This window comes from Protopterus annectens, chromosome 3.part0 (assembly GCF_019279795.1).
Source record: "Protopterus annectens isolate FY-2018-M chromosome 3.part0, PAN1.0, whole genome shotgun sequence".
Classification (NCBI taxonomy): Eukaryota; Metazoa; Chordata; order Ceratodontiformes; family Protopteridae; genus Protopterus; species Protopterus annectens.
The window spans coordinates 97,631,893-97,658,715 of NC_056731.1; the positions used below are offsets into that span (position 1 = coordinate 97,631,893).

Below are 26,823 nucleotides of genomic sequence, written 5' to 3' on the forward strand. Positions count from 1 at the left end.
CATTTTTTTCTTCTTTAACAGTAACGCTGTAAAATGGAGTGATCCTCCCACAGACAAAACAGACAAGATCTTCTGTGAGATCTACTGACTTCAGAAAACCTGCTGGTGATTTTTTTCCTGGAGAAATAGGACAACTGATAAAACCCAGGTGGTCGTAGATCCAGTGTACAAAGCAAGTGTATAAAACAAACAAAAAACAAACAGCTGAGTTGCACAGCAGTGGCAGAACTTCTATTAAGGACAACAAAAGCATGATCCATTAAGCCATGTTTTCAAGTGGCACAGCTGAAAAAGCACCTTCGATTATGTTTAATTATTCTATGACCGCGGTGCCATTGTACCATTGTTTTTATCACACTTCTTTTGTGAAAAAGGCATCAGCCTCAGGGATAAAAAATCAACCTCCAAGAACATAAGGCACTGACGTACACAGATTCAACACTATATATAAAAGCTGCAATGAGGAATCACAAGTAATTTCCCAAAAGGGTAGCTGTTATTCTGGAAGTCATCAAGATGACACCAACAGGCTGATTGATTACGGAGCTCTGTGACATGGCCCAAAAAAATGAAGCTGGTCCATGGTGTTATCCCCTTTATATAGATTCCACCCTTCTAAAATCTTCAAAGTGGTGAGGAGACCTGCCTGCCCTATGGACACTTGTGGCTGAATTCCCACCTGTGTGAATGGTAATGCAGCAGTAATCTCCAAGATGAACAGCTTTCCAAAAGTCACTGGTTCCCCAATGGACGCAATTGCTTTTCCAAAGGATTTTATATCAGTACATCAACCGTTCTTTCAGAAAACCTAACCTACATCAAAACTGTAGGAAATGTATTCAAACATTTTTTTCTGCTATAAAAATATGGCTGGTGCACTGGTATTCTCAATTATCTGTCTTTGTTCTTACCACTGAAATGATTACAGAACACACACAAAAAAAATATCCAAGTACTGCTGCTAACCAGGAAAATGAAAGCTATCTTGGGGATATGCCATCAAGCAATCAAACACAGACATGTTTAAAAATGATACCACTGTCAAAAACATCTGAACCATGAACCAACCCAGTATCCATATTAAATTATGTCAATTATGTCAGTAAAAAGTCAAGAATGTAAAAACAGGGAAAAATTAACAAAAGCCATCATCTAAACCTCCCACAAGATGACCCAAACAGGACACTAAAGGAACACTTTAATTGGTATAAGAATGTCAGAAGAACAAGATATGACAGTCTTTTGCAATGCCATAGAAAACAGTTTATAAATATCCAATAATATTCAGAATTAAAAAAACAAACAAAAAAAAAAAAAGATAAAAAAATTAGATTATAGTCTTCAGTCTATGCCATCAATCAGTTCCAATCCTTTAGGGACCAAACAAACTTTTTTTCTTGTCCATACCATAGCTTGGTAAAGAAGCATTAACAAAAACTCTTTATGGTAAATTTTAAAATCAAGTAAGCAGCGTTGGTCCAGTAATCCCCTCCCCCAAAAAATAAGTTGTGCAGCAAAGGTTTTCAGTGTTTTCTATAAAAAGAAAAGTACAAAGGAACTACTTTAGTCAGGAATAAAGTTTCTTTCTAGCTACTTTACTTTAAAATAATCAGTCCGCACCAAGGTCCACATTTAAGAAAACTTCTAGCAAGGATAACCATGTTATTACACACTTGTAAGTAATCTATGAAGTAAAAGTAAGCCCTAAAACAATTCCACTGCTAGTAATCACATTAAATCTCGTGAATAGAAATAGTTTCAGAGGTACAAAAGCATCCAGGAAAAAATATCAAGGCATTGTCAATTCATCTCACAGAATAACACAAATTAATTGATTATAGACTATCAGGCATCACAAAACTAGAAACGGCAAAGGAAATATACTGGCATATTAAAAACAAATGGTGCAAGTTAACAAGATTTAGAGTCCATGTTCAAAATGTACGTTTTTACTCCTGTCCATCACAACACATTATCGCATGCAAATAATTCAAGTATTCCATCCTCATTAGGGGCATGATGGGTTCCCTTACCTCATGTTTGCTTCATAACATTTTCATATTGCTATTAATGAGTTAACTTCATTATTATCGGTATTAGAGAGTAGAGGCACTATAGCCTAGGATGCAGTTCCTGCTATGGCAAAAGAAAGTACAGTTGTGCAAGTAAACCTAACATAGCAGTAAATGTTCTAATAGATCACTGTTGCAGTAGCTTAAGCTAACTGGGTTATATCCTGCCCAGAATATGAACATTGAGCAACTTTTCAGAGTTTCAGGGCACCCTCCATGTGCTCTGTCAGGGTCTTATAAGCAGAGCCACATAAAAAGATGTACATAAAAAGGTCTTCCCTATCCATAATAGAAAGAGTAGACAAATTATCATTCTTTTGTTTTCTTCTCTTGAGAGGCTCACTTGAAAAAGACAGACTCATGGCAGGGGTACTATCCCAGGGATCAAGCGTCCCAGCCTGGTTATATAATAAACCTTCATCCCAGACAGACAAGAATGGTTCTCCCTTACCAGGAGAACAACAAAGGTCATGCCTAACTCACAGTCCATAGTAGCTTACCAAGGAGCTACACCAGGGAGATATTGATGAGTCTGAGGAACCAAGTTCAGCCACAGCAGAGTCACACATTGGCAAGCAAGGCAACAAAGGAGCTGGCCCCACATTGAAAGACCACCCCCCCCCTAGTAAATTTTTCTTGTGAATGAAGTAAGAAAGAACAAAGGAGGCTGTTAATAAGTTAATGTTATTTATTTTCATAGTCCAGTTGAAAAAGAAGCCTGAAGGATGGGTAGCAGAATCAGTGACAGTTGGTATACCTCCTGACAGAAAATAATGTTTTTGAGGAAAAAAATCGAATGACAGTTCCCCCAAAAGACCTATCCTGCTCAACACAAAATCTTAATAAAAAATGTGAAAAAAAAACAGAGGAAAACAGATTTTACAGAGTCTTCTCCCACAGGCAAATACAGAGTACCCCTCCCCGCAAGTAATGACAGTCAATAAAAAATATGTTTAAAAAAAACAGGTTTCTGCTATTTCAATCTCTCTGAAAAAATGAGACATGTGGGCCTTATATACTGTAACATTTTAAACAAAATCTGAGCCTGTGAATATTTTAGATAAGTCTAATGCCTATCACCTGAGGAACTGTTCAGAAATTACAGGGAAGCCCCTTGCCAGAAAAATAACCACCTTACTGTTTTCTAGATTTACCTTTAAATAATGATATATTCAATAAATGTTATGTCTTAGCATTTTGTTTTACTGCAAAGCTGTCAACTCTGGTTCATACTTGAATTTTATACACAGCTCTTTCCATGGTTTAAACCCAAACCAAAAGGTACTTTAAAGTCTACTACTGATATTGCAGCTTTATTGTTTTGCATATTTTTTCTTTGGAAGTTTTTACTTGGATCCTTCCTACCTTCCTGTAAAATATTAAAAAAAAATGGATAAGTGCATTTTTTAAGCTGTCATTTCCTTTTAAAAACAGTCTGGGGTATATTCTTTGTCTGTGAGTGTATTAAAAATAGTGGAAGGATATCCTGAGTTTTCAGCAAGCTGTTTGGTCAGATGACTTTTTATCAAAATGTCTGTTTTATTTAATACTGTATTACAGTATTACAGTATTTAATACTGTATAAAAACATCCTAAACCTGTCCTTTGACATTTAAGTGTAGCATAGAAAATCATTATGAGAAATCTGAATATATCTGGGCCATCAGTTGATTAGCAAGTGTGTATGCCAAAGAAATGCCCTCTATTACACTATGTGCCAAAAATAATTAGTATTACTAACTGAAAATATTAAACATTTTGACAATATAGATATTATACACAATGTGCACCTGTAAAAAAAACCTCTTTGCAGTTGGTTCTTAATTGAATATTTTTATACATTTATTAATAGATGCTTTAATTATTTTAGTCTGTGTGTCTTTATACTTCTCTTGTTTTTCTTTGCTCTTTTTTCCAGCTGTAAACAATTACTTACCTTTTGTATTTAGGTCATTTTGTCTTTAAAACAAATCAAAATATCTGATTTTGCAAACTGATTTTTCTTACTGTTCATAGCTGTGTACTAGGCTAATGGCCCTGGGGCCTTTACAAGCCTAGCCATAGGATTACCCTGGCATAGTGCCACCTGACCTTAGTTTCCAGTGCCTCTGTCAAGTAGAGCCACTGGTGTTATCCCCATGGCGAATTTTCTATTTCCCATCCACTCATCAAGATTTCTCTTGAAGAGGGTCAGCGAGGTGCTCTGCTTGACATGTATGTGAAATCTGTTCCATAGCATGGGCAGTCTCTGGGTTATGAACCTGTTCCTCCAGCATGTTCTGTTAATTGTGGTAATGAGGTTGAGGTCTCTGAAGCGTGTGGTGTGGAGGGATTGGGATTTCTTTAGATGCAGCATTTCTAACAGAGCTGGGTCAGACATGCCTTTGTAAGTCAAGCAGAGATTGCCTCTAAGTAGGTGATATGATTCAGAGAATAGTTGGAGTTTCTTGAGTCTGTCCATATAGGACAAGTGTTTAAGGCCTAGGATCCTCTTTGTGAGGTATTTTTGCAGCCTCTTCAGTTGTTGCAGGTGTCTAGTGAGGTACATGCCAAATTGGGCATTGCACTTCATGACTGGCCTAATGAGGGAAGAGTAGAGGGAGACAATGACCTCTTTCTTCCTGGATGCAAAACCCTTAGTAATGAGATGTGCCACACAGAAGGACTTTCTGACCACAGTGGCAATGTGGTGATCAAAAGAGAGGTTGCTGTCAACCTGTCTTCCCAGATCTCTTATAACGCCTTCTGTGTTGAGTGGACTACCATCAATGTGGTAATTCATAGGAACCAGGTTTACCCAAAGGGGATGATGACACATTTTTTGGCATTGAGCTTAAGGCCATGGGTCTGACACCAGTCGCTGGTCACAGTGAGGCCATTCTGTAGGATGTCAACAACACTTGGGGAGTTAATAATAGCTTCCAACTTGCAACTGTCTGTGAACTTTGTCAGCCAGAGTCCCTTCTTGTTGGCCTGGACTTCAGAGAAGTAGATACCAAACAGGAGAGGACCCAGGAGTGAACCCTGTAGGACTCTACTCATGAATAATCGGCAGTCTGACTTGGGAGTCAGCTACTTTCACACTGTGGGTTCCATCTGTGAGCCAGTTTGCAACCCACCTAGAGATATAGGGGTTGATGCCAAGCTTAGTGAGTTTTTCCTAGGATTCTTAGTTTTAGTGCTTGAATTTGCTTACTCGTGATCAGCACTTGTTCAGAACTTCTAAGCACTAAACCTACTAATTACTACAGCACTCAACCTTCCTCATTACCTAGAGGAAAACAATTTTGGTACTTACTTTCCTCACTTGCTAGAGAAAAACAGCTTTTGTACTCACTTTCCTCACTTATCTAGAGGAAAATATTTTTTTATTCAGGCATGTCCAAGGGTCAGCTCCCAGTGTTCTTTCCTGTCTATCTAATGAATCTGGGCATTTTGGGGCAATGTAGAAACTGCCTCATGTACACGGACAACCATCTCCTCCTACCACCCAACAGTACAACCTGTGAGAGATGCACTTATCTAGCCAAACTGGAGGTAAAGCTCTCTCCAATCAAGACTGAACTTGACAGTCAAGAGAAGAAGGTAAACACTTGCACCATACCACACATCACATAGTCTCACTAAATCTACACCACCAAAATCCACACATAGTAACACAAAAACATTCGTGGAGGCTCTCAATAATAATATGTCTAAGCAACAGAGACCTCCAAAGCAGAAGCGCAAGCAACCTCCATCCCCCAACACAGCCCAAATGACACATAGCCCACAGATTCAGTGTGCCACTCAACCACAGCCAATAAGGCACAACAACGTACCCAACACACTAGTCATAGGTGACTCCATAGTCAGGCACACTGATGCCCCACTCACCAGGCAAAACAATGAGAAGGTTACTGTCAGCTGCCTGTCGGGTGCCAGGATCCGCCACATAACCCACGCACTCAGGTCACTCCACAACAAGTACAAATATGACTCTGTCATTGTCCATGTTGGTGTGAACGACCCGAGATGCACGTCCCTGGACTACATGAAAAGAGACATGGAAGAGCTCTTCGATCTTGTAGCCCAGGCAGGTATGACCCTAGCCTAGAGTAGCATTCTGCCATCACCCAGAATGATGCCGCAGTACAAGGACAAAATGATTGACTTCAACAATTGGCTAAGCTTCTGGTGCCATTCTAAAGGGATCCAGTTTCTGTCTCCTTGGGATGACATGGTCGACAGACCACAATGCTTTGCCAGAGATGGTCTTCACCCGTCACCCCTGGGATTCCGGATACTGGCTAAGGTTCTTGCCACCCCTATAGTGCCTTTTTTAGGCAAGGTTCAAATGACAAATTCACCACTGTAACAGGAACAGGCAAGCAAAAACTGAGGGTAATGCTACTCAATGCTAGAAGTCTAAATCTCAAAATGCACTCACTTGAGGCACTCCTTAAAATGGAGAACACAGATATCTGTGCAGTGACGGAGACCTGGTTCAAGGCTCCAGAGAGCACCCCTGCACTACCAGACTATAATTCATACCACACTTTTCGGCCATGTAACCTGGACCGGAACACCAAAGGCGGAGGTGTGTCCATATTCATTAAGGATATCCACACCTCCAGGCTAGTTGCTGAGCATAATGCAGCCGAGGTTATCCAAATGCAACTAACTCTGGGCAAAACTGCAATCCAAATTGTAACTTGCTACAGATCACCCACCATGCTCCAGGATTCCCACTCCTCTTTTTCTTGATGCACTGGAAAATATTAGGGTTCAACCAAACACCCTAATAATGGCGATTTCAACTACCCCACCATTAACTGGGAAAACTACTCATGTACCAACTCCTTCGCTCAATGCTTTCTGGAATTCATAAACTCCAATGCCCTGGATCAACTTATCCACACACCCACCAGGGGCAACAATATCCTAGATCTAGTCATTACCAACATGAGTGAGCGGTGTTCCACACCTGAAGTCAACACCTCACTGGTCCGATCAGACCATAAGCTAATTACCCTAGATATCCACATCCTGCCCCCACCCCCCATTAAGGAAACCATGGTAAAAAATTTCTCCAAAGCCAACTTCATGCTTCTTAAGACAGAAGTGGAGAACTTCATGACACCCATGCAGATGGACAATACAGTTACGACTACTGAATCCTACACAATTGCACTTTATAAGCACTTACACGAGTGCATGGATCGTGCTATCCCAAACAGAACCAAGATGCTATCCTCCAAAAAAAGAAAGCCAATCTGGTGGTCCCCTGCCATAAACAAACTGTACAACAGAAGGAAGAAACTGTTGCAAAAGAGAGAGTAAAATCCCATGAGTGGATGAGCTCCCTGGTCAGCCTCAGTAAGAAGCTACGATCCCTGATAAAATTCTCCAAAGCTAGTTACGAAAACAAAATCGCCACTGATTCTAAAGACAACCACAAAGCATTCTATAGCTATGTCAAGAATCTTAATGGCAACACTCAGATCTGCTCTGAATTACAGCACAATGGCACTAAATATACAGACCCAACTGATATTGCTAACATCCTGGCAGATAGGTTTAGTGCTAACTTTACCCCCCCTCTCACCCCCTAAAGAGCCCATCTCTATACCGGAAGAATGCAAAGTTCCTGTAATCACGGCTGCACAGGTAAAAACTACACTCTCCACAGCCAAGAACACAGTATCCATGGGACCAGACAACATCCCAGGCTGCATTCTACACGAACTACAGAACGAACTGGCACCCCACCTAACTACCATGTTCAATCATAGCCTCAACTCAGGCTTTGTGCCTGCTGAATGGCACACAGAGATGGTTATCCCACTCCACAAGGGGGGAGCAACCACGGACCCCGGGAACTACCACCCCATTAGCCGGACGAGCCTGGTCTGCATGGAACGTATCATCATGGAACTTATAAACAAAGACATTGGTAAACTCCAAACTCTGGACCACACCCAGTTCAGGTTTGTAAAAGGCAGATCATGTCTCCTAAACCTGATAGACTTCTTTGAAGCAGTCATCAAAGCCGTAGACAAGGGTAAGGTGGTTCACACAGCCTATCTAGATCTTTCCAAGACTTTCGACACCATCCTCCACTCTGGAATTATAGATAAACTCACTAAACTAGGTATAAATCCCTATGTCACAAGATGGGTTGCCAACTGGCTCACTGACAGAACCCATACTGTGAAAGTAGCAGGCTCCAAATCTGACTTCAGACCAGTGACAAGTGGAGTACCACAGGGTTCAGTCCTGGGTCCTCAACTGTTTGGTATCTACTTCTCTGAAGTACAGGCTAACACAGAAGTTCTTTGGCTAACGAAGTTCGCAGATGACTGCAAACTAGGAGCCATAACCGAAAATCTTAACGATGTGGACATCCTACAAAAGGGCCTCACAGACAGATGCCTGGTGTCAAAGTGATGGCCTCAAGCTCAATGCCAAAAAGTGCATTGTCATCCCCTTTGGTAAAAACTCTGTACCCATCAACTACAACATGGGCGGTAGTATACCAACACCGAAAGTGTGATAAGAGACCTTGGGACACAGATGGACAGTAGTCTCTCCTTTGAAAACCACATCGCCACAGTATTCAGGAAATCCTTCTACGTGGCACACCTCATCACAAAAGGTTTCTCATCCACGAAAAGAGGTAATTGTTCCCCTCTACTCATCACTCATTAGACCCATTATAGAGTACAACGTCCCTTTTGGTATGTACCTCACAAGACATCTACAACAACTGGAAAGGCCGCAGAAATACCTCACAAAGAGGATTACCGGCCTCAAACAGATGCCCTACGCAGACAGTCTAAAAAAACTCCAGCTTTACTCCGTGGCATATCGCCTACTCAGAGGAGATCTCTGCCTAACATACAAAGCTATGTCAAACCCAGAGCTGTTGGACATGCTCCACTTAAACAAATCCCAATCCCTCAGAGCTACACGCTCTAGGGACCTAAACCTTGTCACCACAATAAACAGAACATGCCGGAGGGATAGATTCCTGTCCCAGAGACTTCCCAATCTATATCAAACAAAGCTCATTAGCACTCTTCAATAAAAATCTTGATGATTGGATGGGAAATAGGAAATTCACCCCGGGGATCACCTCTGAGGCTCTGCTCGACAGTGGCATAGGAAAATAATTTTCTTGGGTGGCAAAAGCCAGGGTACCTTTTTGGCTGGGCTTGTATAGGCCCCAGGGCCGATAGCCTAGTACCTACCTATGAACCTGAGTGGGGAATGGTATCAAAAGCCTTGACCAGATCAAGGTAGGCTGTATGAACCACCTTGTCTTCATCCACAGCTCTGGTGACTGACTCAAAGAAGTCGACCAAGTTGAGCAGGCATGATCTACCCTTCACAAAACCAAACTGTGTGGGATCCAGAGTTTGGAGATTCCCTATATCCTTGTTTATTAGGTCCATAATGATACGTTCCATAGCTCTGCCTATCAGACTCGTCAGGCTAATGGGGCGATAGTTCCCAGGGTCTGTAGTCGCCCTCCTTTGTGGAGAGGGATGACTGTAGCAGTGCACCATTCGGTAGGGACAAAGCCTGAGGTGAGGCTGTGATTGAACAGGGCACACAGGTGAGGGGTCAGTTCACTCTGTAGTTCATGTAGAACACAACCAGGGATATTGTCAGGTCCCATAGAAGCTGTATTCTTGGCCTTGGACGGTGCTGTTTTAACCTGTGCAGCAGTAATACTGGGTGCTTGGCAATCTACTGGTATTGTGATTTGTCCTTTGGGGGGGGGGGGGTAAAATTGATACTGAATCTGCCAGCCAGTATACTGGCAATATCTCTTGGCTCGGTATAGGAGGTACCACTGTGCAGCAGCTCAGAGCAAATCTAGGTATTGCCGTGGAGATTCTTTACATAACTATAGAAGGCCTTGGGGTTGTTTTTACTATCTGCTGCAATTCTGTTTTCATACCTAGCTTTAGAAGATTTGATGAGGGATCTCAACTTTTTGTTGAGGAAGATAAGGGAGTTTTTCCAGTATTGGGACTTCACCTTATTCTGCATCAGTTTCCACCTTCTGTTGTAGAGTTTGTTTATGGCAGGGGACCACCAGATTGGCTTCCTTTTTTTGGAGGGGAGTGTCTTGGTTCTATTGGGAATGGCGAGATCCATGCATTTGTGTATGTGTTCGTACAGTGCACTGGTGTACGATTCTGCAGTCCCGCAACTATTCTCCATTTGCACAGGTGCCGGGAAGTTAGCCACCTCTGTTTTTAGGATCCCAAAGTTAGTTTTGGAGAAGCTGTAATTTGTATCCTATGCAATGTAATAAAAATTCTTTGAAGAAACAAAGAAAATAGCATTGATATGCTTTGAGATCTTCAACATTAGATCAATGTTGCTGTACCCTAAGCTACTTGTGCTGCCCAGGATATGATCACTGGCCAGCTTTTCAAAGCTTCAGGGTACTCTCCACATGCTCTAACCATCAGGGGCCGAACCAGAGCCACATAAAAAGGCAGTCTGGGCACCAAAAGTTTCAGAACTTTCTTGTTGCTAAAGTGAGATCCTTCTGCAGGCTTCGAAGAACTGATAGTCAATTAGCAATTCTAGAAAACTTTCCCCAAATTCTTTTTTTCTGTTTGTATGGGTAAAATGCACACACAAACATGTACCTTTTAAAACATTTTAAGCTTTGTACCAATATATCTCGATGATGTGGGAAAACAAATGGAATACCGGAGATAGTACAATGATAGATCTGTAAATGTTCAACGAACATGGACTCCAATTTTTATCGTATAAAGCCAAACATCTTTCAAATCTGCTTTACAGGAAGGACTCAGATGGTGAAGAATTAACACAATTTTCGATCTCTAGTCCATGGTGAAACTGAATGCCATAAAAATAAATAAGCATTTGTTTTGAGATTATATATTAAATGTACTCCCATGCACACATACTCTCACACACCAGATTTCAGGGAGAAGAATCTAATGAGAAATATATTTTTAAAACAGAACTTAATTGTATTCTGGTTAGAAATTATTTTTAAAATTTGCAGTAAGGGCTTCAAAATTAGCTTTTTAAAAATGTCTTTATGAAATCCCATTTTAGACAGTGACAGAGGTATTGCACATGCAATAACAAAAGAGAAAAAAAAAATCATGGTAACAGTTTCATGCAATATATGCGTAAGATTTCTTTCTAACCGTTCTCATTCACTCCAGCATTGCAAGATTGCTCAATTCCTGCCTTTTCTTAAACGTCAGTTCTCCTCTTGAACATTACTCTGGTTGCATTGTTCCCACAAATTCCATTATTTGCATGCAATTGGTTCCTTTCATTTTCTAAAGATCCCACCTCCCGTTCTTTTATCTCATTTACAATATTCAGTACTTCAACTGCAGTTGGATTAGATTTTGATTTTCCATTTTCTAGGAACTGCTTTTTAAGCAGTCAATACCATTAAACTTGGCAAGACCTTACTATGCTTAGGTAATTCAGATTCTATATCTGAACTCAAAAGAATAATGCCCTTAATTATGACCACTTGATCCACCAACATTCTTGACAAGGGACTCTATAAGGAATCTGCCAACTTATTAAATTCCAAAAAACATGTTTCCAATTACCCCTTTCTGAAAAAAATCCAGCATTTGCCATCCACCTAAGAAAAAATTCTCTCAAGTCTGCTTGGGTATAGAAACACCAAAGGAAAACCTTCCAAGCAAAAATCCTAAACCTTCTGAAGTTAGCCGCATATTTGGGATTAGTACAGATGCTGTCCCATTGTTTCTTTGTAATTTCCCTTTTGATTCTCCCTTTAATCTTTCTAACCTCCTTTGACCAATTCTTAAAGCTATCATGCAATATTTTATAAGCCCTAATAGCTTCTATTCTATCCTCAACTAAAGACATTAACAGAGCTGCTCTGTTCCTTATCTCTTTCTCTTTGCCTATACTCTTGTTATCAATCCCTGGTAAGGAAGATGGTCCAAATTTCTGTTTGGCCTTATCAGACTATTACAACTACCTCTCTAGTTACAGTATAGAGTTGATTAAACAAACGTCAATTATCTAAACCAGTCTTCCAAAGTTTTCAGGTAGGAAAAATCATAAAGTCTGAATAGGTAAACATATATGAGCATGTTTTTTGAGCTTGCAGCCAGATCGTGTGAAAAATATTCTATACTGTCCACATTTAATAAGACTAACTTAAAAATCTTGGATTTTATGTCAACAATTATTAATAGCTCACCTCCATACATATCTGTTATTTATAAAATTCTCAGAAATGATTTTAGCAAAACAGATGTTTCTTTCTGGAATTATCCAAGTGAAGCTAGACAAGTATTCTCAGAAAAAGATAAAAAAAAAACTTTGCAGTAGATGAAGGAATCCAAAGCTTCCCTGTTCTGGTGTGTATACACATGGAAATTTTTACATAGATGTTTTCTCACCCCACACAGACTAACAATAATGTACAAGAAAGATGACATGAAATGCTGGAGATGTGAACACCCTGATACTGACTGGATAGATATGGTTGTTAACTGCAAAATAATTTCCCCATTTTGGTTAGACTTTGCATTTCTTTGTAAAGCTCTACGGAATGACAACTGTATAATTTTTGAGTCCCTTATCCTTTTCAATGTTCCTGAAGTCATTCCTAAACACCAAACATTTTTACTATGGTCTATCCTCTCTATAGCAAGGAAAAATTGGAAATCCCAATTGACTCCTGTCTTTAAAGTTGAGTTTATTCATCTTGTGAAATACATTTGTAAGAATGACATCACTACTATAAAAGCAAGGACTAACAACACAACTTATCATTTAATTGCTTGGACAAAATTGTCTAATTTTTTAGAGAAATATTAAGTGTTCTCCTATGTATATTGCTTTTTTAGTTGTTATGGACACTTTTCTTGTTACTATACTAAGTTACTGTGTTATAAAATTAATAAAAACATTTTGGAACAAAAAATATTCTCTATTGTCCACTGAAATTGGTGAATGGTTGAAAAGTGTATTTCTGCGTGCAGAAAAAACACGATTTTAGAAGCTTTTATCCGGTTCAATTATATGTTTGATTATCCGAACTACCCTAGGTCCCAATTCCCATGTCAGCTTAGTTCTTAGAATTCTACTTGTTTATTAACTATAAATGTGCTAGTGTGTCATTTTTCTTCATTACCCTGCATTTCTGTCTTAACTTTTATTAGTGCATGATTTGAAATTGAGATTGGATGCGTCAGAGCTCTCAATTAAATACATATGCTCCTGAGAAATATAATTTCTATCCAGTCTAGCCTAGTTATTGTGATTAATATGTAAATTATGTGTTACATACCAAATTTTCTCATACATTCCCTTCAGACCTCTATTCCTGTTTTGTTGCATCTTTCCTTGTAGGTACCCCCCCAATCACATGACCTACTAGTCCCACCTACTATACATGACAGTTGTTATGAATGTATTATTTCCAACTTCTGGAATGCATACGTACACACTAATGTTTGTTAAGCTGATCTTTTATGTAGCTGCTTCTTCACATCTTCATTGAAATTGTGTCACATTTTTTTTTTTTTGCTTCAATGCAAGAATTCAAAAAAACTAAATTTTCTGATCCCCACCATCTTTCTTTAACTTACAAACACAATAGTATGTACATTTTCAAAAAGTGTTTACCCCACCAGATAGGAGCAGTTACCAAAAACTGGAGGCTGCACCGGACCCATACGTAACATTAAGGGTACTAGCTTCATAAAAAGCTTTGATATAGATTCTAAGCCAGGTTTGATAATACCTATATATTTAAAGTATTACATTTCCAGTTATGAATACTTATGTCTGATTTAGTTGATTTAATACGGTATTAGTTTTATTACTAAATTTTACTATTACATAAATCACCGAATTGCAATAACTTATTTATATAAAACTATAACAAGTACAGCATCTGCAAAATTGGATAGTTTGGTATCAATTTTTGTACCTAATTTAACATCCCAGATAGTTTGGTTTATTGCAGTTAATCAAAATCCTTGGAGTCCAACTTATAAACACTATCCAAATGTAGATCAAAATCAAACATGATAATATCAGACTAGCTTATTTTTACATTATTATTTACAGCCTGAATATGCTGTGCCCTTTTTAAACAGTTTAGATCTCCTGGACAAATTCTGAGACCTAGAGATGTTAAAGCATAACTGCATAGACTTTAAACAATGTCTGTGTGAGGTGAGTAACAAATGAAACAGAATGAATAAATATAAATTTGGAGGCAGAAAAAAAAAACAGACCCATTCATTAAAAATCTACTTTAATCTTTAGTTATTACTATCTAATAATATTTTATGCTCAGTCTTTCTCTCTCATTCTCCTCATGGATTCATATCATTTATAAATTAAAAATTAAGACATGTATACATACATGATACATATTTTTATTTCCGCAGCTCTGGAACAGAATGAGGGAACTTTCATCCATTGGAAAGTTCCCTCTTTCAAATCCACCAGAAGTGCTGAAAATGTCCATGTATTTCTGTGGTCATCATCTCACAAGCCAGTACCAGCACTTAGACTATTCGACAGCTAAACTGTGCACGATCCAGAAAAGAAACCAAGTGTAGGAGCACAGTTCATTAAGTTAACTATTCTCATCCTCAGAAGGAGCATGTGTCCAAAGGATGAGAGTTAAGGGAATGATCAGCCAAGACGGACACAGAAGATGTTTCAAAAGCTGCAAATAGCTGGAGGGCTTCTGCAGTCAGAACAAAGTTTTGCTTACAAAAATCCCATCCAAGAGAAGAAAGTGTAAGAAAGAACAAGGCTTGAGTACTGAATATGTCAGTAACATAATTATGCCAACAATCCTATAGCCAACTATTACATTTGAAATACAGATATGTTATACATACCCACAGTGTCGTCCCATAACCTCCAGTACAAATGTTCTCTGGTGGCTGCAAGAGAAGAAAAAAAGATAATGTAACTCAGGTGACACTTGACATAACCAATTAAAACAAAACTTGCAATTAAGTTCAACTGTAAAACCACGGAAGTGGGCAAGTACAAAGGGATCCTCCTCAGTCATGCCTCTGGTTTTGGGTCAGACTGTAGAAATGGAAAGGTTCCTTATTCTAATTTCAAGACTCATAAGTGCAAGCTCTGGCAGCTAAACGCCAAAAAGTGTACAGTCATCCCCTTTGGCAAAAACAAAGTGCCCAAAAATTATCACATAGGTGGTAATCCATTAAGTACAGAAGAAGTAATTAGGGACCTGGGGACCCAAGTTGATAGTCTCTCATTTGACAACCACGTGGCCAAAGTGGGTAGAAAAACATTTTATATAGCCCACCTAATCATGAAGGGATTCACATCTAGATCAGGGGAGGTCATCGTGCCTCTTTACTCATCCCTCATCAGGCCCATAATTGAGTACAATGCCCCTTTTGGGATGTACCTTACCAGACACCTGCAGCAACTGGAAAGACCCCAAAAGTACCTCACCAAGAGGATCAAAGGGCTCAAACAGATGCCATATGCTGCCCGGTTAAAGAAACTCCAGCTCTACTCAGTGGCATACCGCCTGTTCAGAGGCGATCTGTGCCTGACGTGTATAAAGCCATGTCCAACCCGGAATTAATGGACATGTTGCACCTCAGAAAATCCAAATCCCATCGAGCTACGCGAGAGACTTGAACCTCGGCAATGAAATAAATAGGACATGCTGGAGGGACAGATTCATAACCCAGAGGCTCCCTTCACTCTGGAATAAAATCCCAGTCCAGGTTAGGCAGAGTCCCTCATTGACTCTCTTCAAGAGGAATCTTGATGAGTGGATAGGAGATCGTAGGTTTAACCCGGGTATCACTTCTGTGTCACTGTTAGACAGAGGCACAGTATATACTAACCTCGAAAAAGGGCATAGCAAAATTAATTTAAAATGGGTGGCGAAAGCCAGACACATTCTGGCTAAGCTTATAAATGCCCTAGGGCAGATAGCCTAGTATGAACCTATGAACCTATGGAGGTATGAAAAAAAAAGACAAGCTGTGAAACAGTGGTGTTGAACGTGGCTTTTCTCCTTTAAAGTTTTTTTAAGGGGGGCAACCACCCCCTTACACCCCCTCAAACATATATACCAACTCAAGAGAATGTCATTCCTTGAAGAAAGGGGAGAGTATTCTGAAGACATGGTAATCTCACACTTTGTCTATGTAAGCTTGCATCTCCGGTCACTTAGTCTCACCATTTCAGGGACTTGCTACTAATGAGTCTTGGACATTAAAACTGTTAAAAAGGCAAATGTAGTATGTGCCTCTGCTAGATACAAATAAGGCAAATAAAACAGTTTTATAGCAATTTTTATGCATAGCGGTTAAGACAGAGGCAAATAGTACTTGATAAACAGAGAGACAAAATATCTCACAAAGCAGTCAAAACATTAGCATTTACAAAAATGTGTAATATCAACCACACTGGCATACCTAAACAACTGTTGGACATTTCAGGTGTTTTAGGGTGATTAAGAATCAAGTGAGCACTAACCTATACCTAATGGCTGTGTGTGTGTCTACTAGCAAAATGCCTCTACTTTTAGGTGACAGAAGAAAAAAAACAGATGTTACTCAACTGCACTCAAACAAAATTTGCACTGAACTGCAATGATGTGCATACCAAATGTCACAGAAGAACCAACTCTCTGGAATGGCTGGCAGTCACTGCTGTGTGTGTGTGCGTGTGTGTGTGTGTGTGTGTGTGTGTGTGTGTGTGTGTGTTAAAGGTGTACTTAAATCTAGGCAGCAGATAGTACAGTTGTGTACACTTACCATAAATGTAGATGTTCGAGTGTATTCACTGTTGCAGTCATTACATTTGGGTGATCCTGCTGGCAGGTTGCCCTTCAGTCGGCCTGAATTCTAAAGTCTTGGGTCCTGCATTGGCTGTCGTCGCCCCTTTCCTGACGTCAGGTCGTCAGGGGTATAAAAGAAGCAGCCGATGCCATTTTCTTTAGTTTTTTGCCCCAGATGTCAGGTGCCCACTAAAAGGGTAGCCAAAATTTATATCTATATATAAAATTACATGCAGCAATATAATACAGCAAATACACCACATAGGTTGTATAAATCAGAGAAGGAAAGATAGGTTCCATCAGAAGAAAAGGGGGGATGGCGGGTGGGTAACCCGGACTGCAACAGTGAATACATTCGAACATCTACATTTATGGTGTACACAACTGTACTATGTTCTTCGTGTTTCACTGTTGCAGTAATTACATTTGGGTAGATTCCCAAAGCTATGGTTGGGGGGGCTGGAGCTAAACAGCATTAGGAGCAGCTATGAAACCCTGCAGAACTGCAGTGGCAAAGCCTGCCCTGGATTCAGAGTAGAGTGGCAGATAGTGCTTTGTAAAGGTGTGCACTGAACTCCAAGTAGCTGCCTCTAAAATGTCCTTGGTTGGTACTCCCTGAGAAAGGCTGCTGAAGTGGCTGCCGCTCTGGTAGAATGTAGCCTAATGCCCTTAGGCACTGGCTTGCCATGGTATAAGTAGCAGAAATGAATGCAGTGGCCTATCCACTTTGAAATAGTCTGCTTTGAGATAGCCTTTCCTTGTGATCCTGCAGCATGTGTCACTAGTAATTGCTCTGTCTTTCTGAAAACATTGGTTCTGTCCAAGTAGAATCTAAGCTGTCTGTGTACATCCAAATAATGCAGAATTCTTTATCCCTTGTTCTGTGGATTTGGATAAAAAGTTGGCAGATGAATGGTTTGGTTAAGAGCCACACTGGACACCACTTTAGGCATAAATGTTGTTTTTTCCTCAGGGAGACCCTGTCCGGATAAAAAATGATAAAAGGTTCCACAGCCATGAGTGCCTGTAGCTCTGAAACTAGTCTTGCAGAAGTTATTGCTAGGAGCAGAGCTGTTTTCCAGGATAAAAACTTTATATCAGCAGTAGCAGCTGGCTCAAAAGGAGGCAGGATAAGTTTTTTCAAGACATAGTTGAGGTGCCATGCAGACATTGGTGATCTCTTTGGAGGCCTTAAATTTTTGGCTCCTCTGAGGTACTGTTTTAATAAGGGATGAGAAAAGATCGGAGACTCTGCAATGGAATGAGCTGAAATGGCAGAGGCATGAATTTTAATAGACGAGAAAGAGAGGGCTTTGCCCAGCATCTCAGTTAAGTATTGTAAAACCTGAGGAATATTTGGCACAGCTGTATCTGTTCCTTGTGCCTGGTTCCAAGCACAGAATCTCTTCCATTTTCCAGCATAAGATTTTCTAGTACTAGGCCTTCTGGCTTCCAAAATGACATCCATCACCGCTTTGCTGAGAGGTGTGTTTTGTATGACTACATTATCCGCCATGATGCCAGGTTTAAAGTCCTGAGCTGGCTGTGCAGGATCCGATTGTTTTGCTGGGACAGTACATGCGGTACTTGAGGTAAGGTCCAAGCTGGGCATTGAGACAAGCTTTAATATTGGGTACCAGTGCTGGCAGGGCCAGTCTGGTGCAATCAGTATCATCTTTGGCTTCTCCTGTCTGACCTTTAGGAGTACCTTGGGGAGGAGAGGCAGAGGGGGGAAGGCATATACTGATAGGTTTTTCCAGCTGAAGGATAGGGTGTCAACTTTCCATGCTTGTCTGTGATAAATCTTTGTGCAGACTCTCTTTAGTTGGTAGTTGTGAGGAGAGGCAAATAGATCTATGTCCGGGCAGCCCCATTTCCTTGTTATCATGCTGAAGACTTGTGGATCCAGCTGCCACTCGTGGGGATCCATGAGGTTTCTGCTTATATCGTCTGCCAGAGTATTTTCCTTCCTGGCAGGAATTGTGCCTGCAGATGTACTTGGTAAGTCAATGCTGTGTCCCACAAGTCATGGCTAGTCTGCAAAGGGGGTAAGAATGTGTGCCCCCCTGCTTGTTTATACACCACGTGACCGTGGTGTTGTCTATCTTTATCAGTAGTTGTCCTGGATATAGTAGGTCCTTGAAGGCTGTCAGGGCATTTTGTACAGCTAGCATCTCTTTCTGATTGATATGTAGATGCATTTGGTTTGAGGTCCATGTTCCCTGCATGCATCTTCCTGCCATGTGGGCCCCCCAGGCATAATCTGATGCATCTGTTGTTAGTGTCTGCTGAGGGTAATGTGAACGGCTGTCCCTTGTTTTGGTGACAAGCCTTTGCCCACCATCGAAACTCCTGTTGCAGGCAGGGAATGAGAGTAATTATAGTTTTCAGGCTGTGGCAATGTTGAGTCCAAACACTTTTTAGGCACCATTAATGTTTCCTCATATGCAGTCTTGCACATAGAATGAGTAGGATGCAGGATGCTTTGAAGCCCAAAGTCTGCAGAATTTTTCTTGCAGATAACTGGGCCTTTTCTGCTAACATTTTGAAATAGGTAGTTAGTTGTCTTTGTTTGTCTGGCGTGAGATAAGCCATCTGAGCAGTTGTATTTAAGCTTGCACCCAGGAATATTATCTCTTGAGAGGGTACTAGTTTTGATTTCTTTTCGTTGACTGTATACCCTAGGCATGTTAGAAGTTTTTTCACAAACGCCAGATGCTGTAGAAGGATGTCCTTGTTCTCTGCTTGAATTAGACAGTCGTCCAAGTAAGGATATATTTGTATTCCTCTTTGTCTGCAGAATGCAATTACTGGTGCCAGGCACTTTGTAAAGACCCTGGGCGCAGTAGATAAGCCATAGGGCAGTGCAGAGAACTGGTAATGCATTGAGCCAACCTTGAATCTGAGGTATCTTCTGCATATTTGTCTGATTGGGACATGCAGGTATGCCTCTTTTAGGTCTAAAGTTACAAGGCAAGCGCTCTTGCCCAGCATGGGCAGAAGCTGCTGCAAAGTCAACATTTTGAATTTTGGAATATCCAGGAATGTGTTTAGAATCGATAGGTCCAGTATTGGCCTCCAGGCCTTGTCCTTTCTGGGTACCAAGAACAGTCTTGAGTAAAATCCTTGTCCCTGCTCTTGCTCTGGCATTTGTTGAATGGCCCTCATGTCCATGAGGGATGAGACTCATTTTTGTGCCTCTGCCCATTGATTTTTTGCAGATCTGGCCAGCCGTTTGCCTTTGGCAGGGTATGGAAATGGAACGTGTAAGCCTTGTGACATATTTAGAGCCCACTTGTCCTGGGTTATAATGTGCCAATTTTCAGAAAAAAGTGCTTATTTTCACCCTAAGGGTGCTGTCAGGAAATAAGTGCTTGGTGCATGAAGGGAGGAAGTCATTGGGACTGTTTCCGTTGTGATTTGTCTTCTCCACTTTTGGAGGTAGAAGCACCCCATTGCTTTGACCTGTATGAACCTTGCGCCTGGGATCTACCTCTAGGGCGTCTGGGTCTTCCCCTTTGAGGTCTGTCTGACACAGGAAAGGACCAATTCTTTGTTGGCCAGTGTCTACTAAACTTAGGTGGCTGCACTTGTAAGAAATTGTTGACCGTTTGCATAGATTTAGCCTTGTCCTCCATTTTCTTTAACACCAAACAAAGTATCATGCTGTAAAGGTGCATCTAATAATTTAACTTTAACATGATCAGGCAGATTTTGTTACTTTAACCAAGCATGCCTTCTAATTACAGAACCTGTAACTGCGGCCCTGCAGGAGGCCTCTAAAGAATTAAAACCACATTGCAAAGTATGCTTTCCAACTTGTTCAGCTGCATGCAATATATCCTGCATTTCCTTGTTTTCTGCACATTCAGAGTTTAACATTTTCTGTTTAAGCAATGCCATGACATGTTGCTGACATTTGAGCATATGAAACTGAAAGATTAAGGCCCTTATAGCCAAGGTAGCAGATGTGTAAACCTTTTTTCCCCATCTATCCAGTGCCCTAGAATCCCTGTCAGAAGGGGTAGGGTTTTTTTGCAGCGGAAGCCTTAACTCACTTGTGACCCTGAGAAATAGTTTCTGGGTCTGCAGCAGGGTTTTTAAAAAGGAATTTATGTAAGTCAGGAACCCTGTAATACCTGTCATGCTTAACAGAAAGCTGGAGGTAAAGAGTCAGGGGTAAGGCTAGACTCCGAAAACACATCATCTACAATGTCTAACACAGGAGGGATGGCTAGTGGCTTGTGCTGAGGTAGTAACAGGAAATCCCTGAGCCTCTTTTTAGATTCTGAAAAAACTTGGCTCTCCCAGTGGAAATGCTCCCTCATGGTATGTAAGGTTTCCCCAAAAGAATAGCCCTCAGGAGGAGAAGCTGAAGGTATGGATTCTTCAGCATCAGAATCCTCATGGGGGGGGGGAAGAATATTCCTGATCAGAAGAGGAATCAGAAGAAATGGAAACCTGATCTGAAGATTCATGGTCAGTCTCTTGCCTAGGCCTCTTATCAGGAGGGGGAGGGGATGGGAACCCATGATCAAGGTAATCAAGTCTTGGGCCATTTTGAGCATCTGTTTTTTGGGCATGGAAACCTGTCCACGTGGCTCTTGAGTTTGCTTCTTTGACTTTGAAGGTGCTTTAGTCTTTGCCTTTGAAGTCGGTTTAATGTATAGATGTTTGGGTCTGAATACACCCTCAGAAGCCGGTGCCTGCTCAGCGGCTCCGGACCCATCTGAAGGATTAGCGTCCGAGGCTCTAACACCTTGAGTTTCCAGCAGCATGGCCGGCTCCACGTGGGAGTCTGTAGCGGCCTGTGACTCTAAAGTAGCGGTCATCAGGGGCTGCGAAAGCGCCTCACTGAGAACCGGCAACTGGCTTAGAAGAAGCTTCGTCATCGGTTTTGGGCCTTGGCAGTCTTTCTTTTCCTTTGTGTTTTTTGTAAATTCCCATAGTCGGATGACTTTCCGACGACATTTCTGGATAATTAAACCTGCGTTCAAAGTAGTTTAAAGCAAAATCATACAGACGCTTAATAGTGCACTGGTTAAATCTAGCACAAAACCGACAACCCAGAAAGTTATGATCAGGGCCTAGAGGCAAGGAATACAGTAAGAATGAAAATCCTTATGAGGTATTTGCTTCCCACAAGAAATACAATTATTAACTTTTTCTGACATCGGTTCTGGAGTAAGAAAAAAAGTTTCCCCAACGGGGTACTTAGCTTTATAGAAGACTTTGGATCTAAAATTCGAACTCGAAAATCTCAGGAGTCAGCTGATCGGCACTTGCGAACTGCTTCTGCTTCGGGCACCGCGCGGCAAGAAAGACTAAAGAAAATGGCGTCGGCTACTTCTTTTATACCCCTGACGACCTGATGTCAGGGAAGGAGCGACAACAGCCAACGCAGGACCCAAGACTTTGGAATTCAGGCCGACTGAGGGCAACCTGCCAGCAGGATTACCCAAATGTAATGACTGCAACAGTGAAACACGAAGAACATCTACAGCTTTACTATTCTGGAACAGTTGCAAATGCAGCCTCTATTTTAGTCTGCTGGCCACAATTCATGGTATGTAAATGGCTAATGCTCACATATCCTCAAGGGAAGGTTTTATGCATTCTATATGGACAGTCTTACAGACCACTCCACACAAAGTAGCTAAACTAGTGGAAATGTTCACCTCTTGTTCCCACTCCCAAGAAAGGTAACTATAGGGACCTCACTACTTATGCTGCAAGCTGTCCAAGGGCAACAATTAAAATGTTTATACCTTGTTTTGGGAGGCTCATGGGCCACCATTCCCAAAGGATCTGAATGAGCGAACCTACAAGGTTTGTCTGGTCCTCTGCTATTTAACTCTTTGGCTCCTGTCTTTTACCATGAGAATCCTCATGGAATGCTCAGTGCAATAGAAACTTTGTCATGGCAAATTTGACACCTTTGAGCGTTTGGATTGAAGGGGTGAAACTTGCAGCCTTACTGTGTCAGACTCAGCAACACATTTTACCACACAACAGCACAATCTGTACTAAAACAGTCACGGTATACTCCCAGTAGAGTCTGTACTAGCACTGTCAACAGTGTTTCTGCCTCACATGCATGGGTCTTCTCTTATGAACATGTTATCAATTAATTCAATCCTATCCCGTGGTTATTTCCTATATTATCTCTCCACTATAGCCTGAAAGTAAAACAACTGCTGAAAGTTCTCAAAATCATTCATGTCTCTAAATTTCCAAATATTTTCCAGCCTTGTTTATGTTTTCTATCAAACACTGGAGGCACCTAAAATTTACAAGTTATCTGCTATAACTTTATCTCTGTCACTCACACATGCACCCATCAAGAAATAAATGCGTAACACAACAACAGTTATGGTGAAAACAGGGAATCTTCACCAACAGCACTCTTTCCCCCTCAAAGTCAATCTCCTCTTGCATTCCTCACTACCATTTCCTCTAAGGTAAGGAAAAAACAAAACATTAACAGGCCAATCACATACACCAGCAAAGATTATGCAATTCAAAATAATTTACCTCAAAAGTAATTAAAAGATCAAGCAAAGGAACCAAAATATTGGGAGCAAAAGGTAATACAGTGGGATGAAGCTAAGCAGGAGTTTAGACTGCAGGTTGGAGATTCTGTATCAATCCCTGACAGGGAAAGCAAAGGGTCAGGTAAATGCTAACTTAGAAGTAACAGCTAGGCAGAGTTTTAAGATAGAAAATGCTGTTAAAGTGGGATGATTACTATAGTATATAAGATAATGAATGATTATAGAAATCAATCACAAGAGGCTAGAAAATTGTATAAAGATATTTGGCAATTTACAAAACAAAAATGGGTATAAATCTGTAGGACTCTCGGCTATGCAGCAAAGTTGAGAAGGTTTAGAATATTTGCACAGAAATGTTTGTGTATGTATTTTTATACATGTATGACTTCTGAAAATGTTTAATCAGGTAACTAAGCAAAGAGATGCAATGGGGAGGGGACATGTAATTTAAGAATGTTTTTTGGCAATCCAACGAGTTGGCAAATTTTAAAAATTGCCTACAGAATACCTTGGCAGAAATGCTGGAAGAACAAATGGTAGTAACCAAGGGAATAATTTTTAAGCTATTATAAAGTATTTGAATAACCTACAAATAGTGACACCTTGCAGGTTTAATGTTATTGACTGCCAAAAAAAACTAGAAAATAGAAATTAAAGTCTAACAAAACATAACAGAAGCTCTGAATACTGTAAAGGTAGATTAAACACGGCAGGCGGGTCTTTAAAAAGGGAAAGGAGCAAATTTCATAAAAATAAATGGAAATTGCAGGAGCAATACATGCAGTATAAAGTTCTGGAGGAGGGGTGAGTGGAGTTTAAGGAAAGGTAGAGTCATTTAGGTTATGTCGTGGTTAAAAATGTTAAAAGCATTTACTGCGCGACCATAACAATGTAAGCTGTTATTATGGTTTGTTTTCCTTTTTAATAATGTTCATGAACCATTTTGCAGTTTAAAACGTTATGATCAAATATGATATTAAAAAAAGAACTTTGTAGCTTCCTGGAGAATTTTCCTGTCTATTCTGTTTCTTTGAATATAGTGAATATATTATCCCTAGTTTTTAAGGTAGCAAGATCTCAAATGTTGTAACCGGGACTAGGCCCTGGGAAGGGCTCCTAATTGCCACATTATAGAAAATGTGCTCTCTGCAAGTTATGCTAGAATTATTTATGGAATGAATGCAAAAATGTTGGGAGTAATGGGACCATTTACCAAATGAGGTGAAGTTGGCTGTTTTTGATAAGGTATGAGAAACTTGCCCTCTTTCAACCCAAAAAAACCTGCCTGAAATCCACCAAGTCCTACCTGCATCCTGACATGAAACCTGTGTAATCCACTGGATTCTTGGGAAGACAAGTTGGGGATTAATCTCTACCAGCTCCAGGAGGAGAAGACTGCACTCATTCTTGAAAGGGTAACTTTCTACCTGGTCCAAACAGCAGTGATATGGCAATGCCCTGCACAAATAATTGCATCACAGACAGGCGGAATACAACCTTCAAAAATATTTCTTCAATTGTTAGGAAAAAAATAATACTTTGAATAACTAGCTTCAGCTTTGAGCTCCTTGCTTTGCTATAATGGAGGTCAATCCATAACTTTTGTCAAGGGCCTTTGACAGACTTGGTAAACATCAGCTCAGATAATTTTGGCTTTTAGACATACTACTGGCAAACATGAAGTCAGTCCATCCAAAGAATCCTCATGCCCCCTTCTGTTTCAGGTGTAAATTAATATTCTTTGCTGTGCGCCTTGTTTGCTGTGGCATAGACTGGATTCGGGCCTGCTGGATCTAGCTTTGTTTGTGTAACTTGAGCACTAATCCAGACATTCTCTAAAGTATTCAATGGTATTTATTACTGCTTGGTTGTAACTTGATTAAAGTGTAGCTATCATTCAAGTCTTTTGGATTAAGCACTTGGGCTTCAGACCAGTTGTTTTACATTAGGAAGGTTTGTGGCAAGCACTGTGGTGGCAGGACAGGTAGCTTTCATCCTTCTAAGTTGGGAACTGCTGATTGAGAGCCCAGTGTCCAAGTGTATTAGTTCTGGTTTAGGCACTTGGGCTTCAGGCCAGTTATTTTACATTAAGAAGGTTCGTGGACTGCACTCTTGTGGGAGAAGAGGCTGGACTCTGCCCTTCTGAGCTGGGAATTTTCTGGTTAAAGGTTTATAGTGCCTGAATATTTGAACTGTATCTTACTGAAATTGGTTCACCTTGTTTGCTCTAGCATAGACTAGATCCAGGCCTACTGAATCTAGCTTTGTTTATATACTTGTTGTTTGTTTGCTTGTTATTTCCTGGAAGCTAATTCACCTAATACGCAACTTCTCAGCTTCTGTGGATCACTAGTGATATCTGCATTGCTTACTGTACTTATTTCCTTGTTTCACTTGAAAGAAAGTTACTGTTTGTCGTTTTGCATTTAGTTACTTGTATCACATTGCACTCTGTTACCTGGCACTTGCTCACTAAAGCAATTATATAAGTCAGCACTAAAAATTAAAAGCACTGCACCCTCACTCCCCACTGGCCCTTGTTTTCAATTAAGGATTTCCCAATATTATTCTAGCATGTCCAAAGGTCAGTTGTCAATCTCCTCTCTGGTCCAGCTGGTGAATCTGGGAATCTTGAGGCAATGTTATAACTGCCTCATGTACACAGACAACCCTCTCCTCCTCCCACATAACACAAATACTTCATGAGATGCAGCTATTTAGCCAAACTGGAGGCTGAGCTCTCTCAACTCAGGACTGGCAAGACCATACAGGAGGAGAAGGCAACTACACACACCACAAACCAGCCTCACATAATGCTACCACTCCACTGAATCCAACACAAACACACAAAGACATACACTGAGGCTCTGAGTAAAAATTTACCTAAACAGCAGAGGCCTCCAAAGCAGACACCCAAACAACTGCTACCTCAAGACACCCCACAAGCAACACATAAACCACAAAAGCAGTGTGCAAAGCAGTCACAGCCCTTAAGGCCAAATACAACACCAAACATACTTGTCATAGGTGACTCCATAGTCAGACACACTGACGTCCCACTCACCAGGCTGAACAAGGAGAGGGTCACAGTAAGCTGCCTATCGGGCGCTAGAATCCGCCACATAACACAAGCACTGGGTCACTCCACAGCAAGTACAAATATGACACAGTCATTGTCCATGCTGGTGTGAACGACCTGAGACGTACCTCCCTGACTGCATGAAAAGAGACAGAGGAGCTCTCTGATTATGTAGCCCAGGCAGGTATGACCCTAACCCTGAGCAGTATCCTTCCTTCACCAAGAATGATGCCACAATATAGAGACAAGATGATCAGCTTTTAACAATTGGCTTAA

General features: G+C 40.7%; 1 protein-coding gene across 8 annotated transcripts in view; it reads right to left on the reverse strand.

The window, feature by feature from the left end:
* The window catches only part of LOC122796266 (phosphofructokinase, platelet), a 987,903-nt gene that overhangs the window by 578,678 nt on the left and 382,402 nt on the right, over positions 1 to 26,823 (reverse strand). For all 8 annotated transcript variants that reach the window (XM_044064600.1, XM_044064606.1, XM_044064604.1 and 5 more), the window contains exon 6: positions 14,978 to 15,022. In XM_044064600.1, the coding sequence (XP_043920535.1) occupies positions 14,978 to 15,022 (45 nt within the window). The remainder of the gene's footprint in view (positions 1 to 14,977; positions 15,023 to 26,823) is intronic.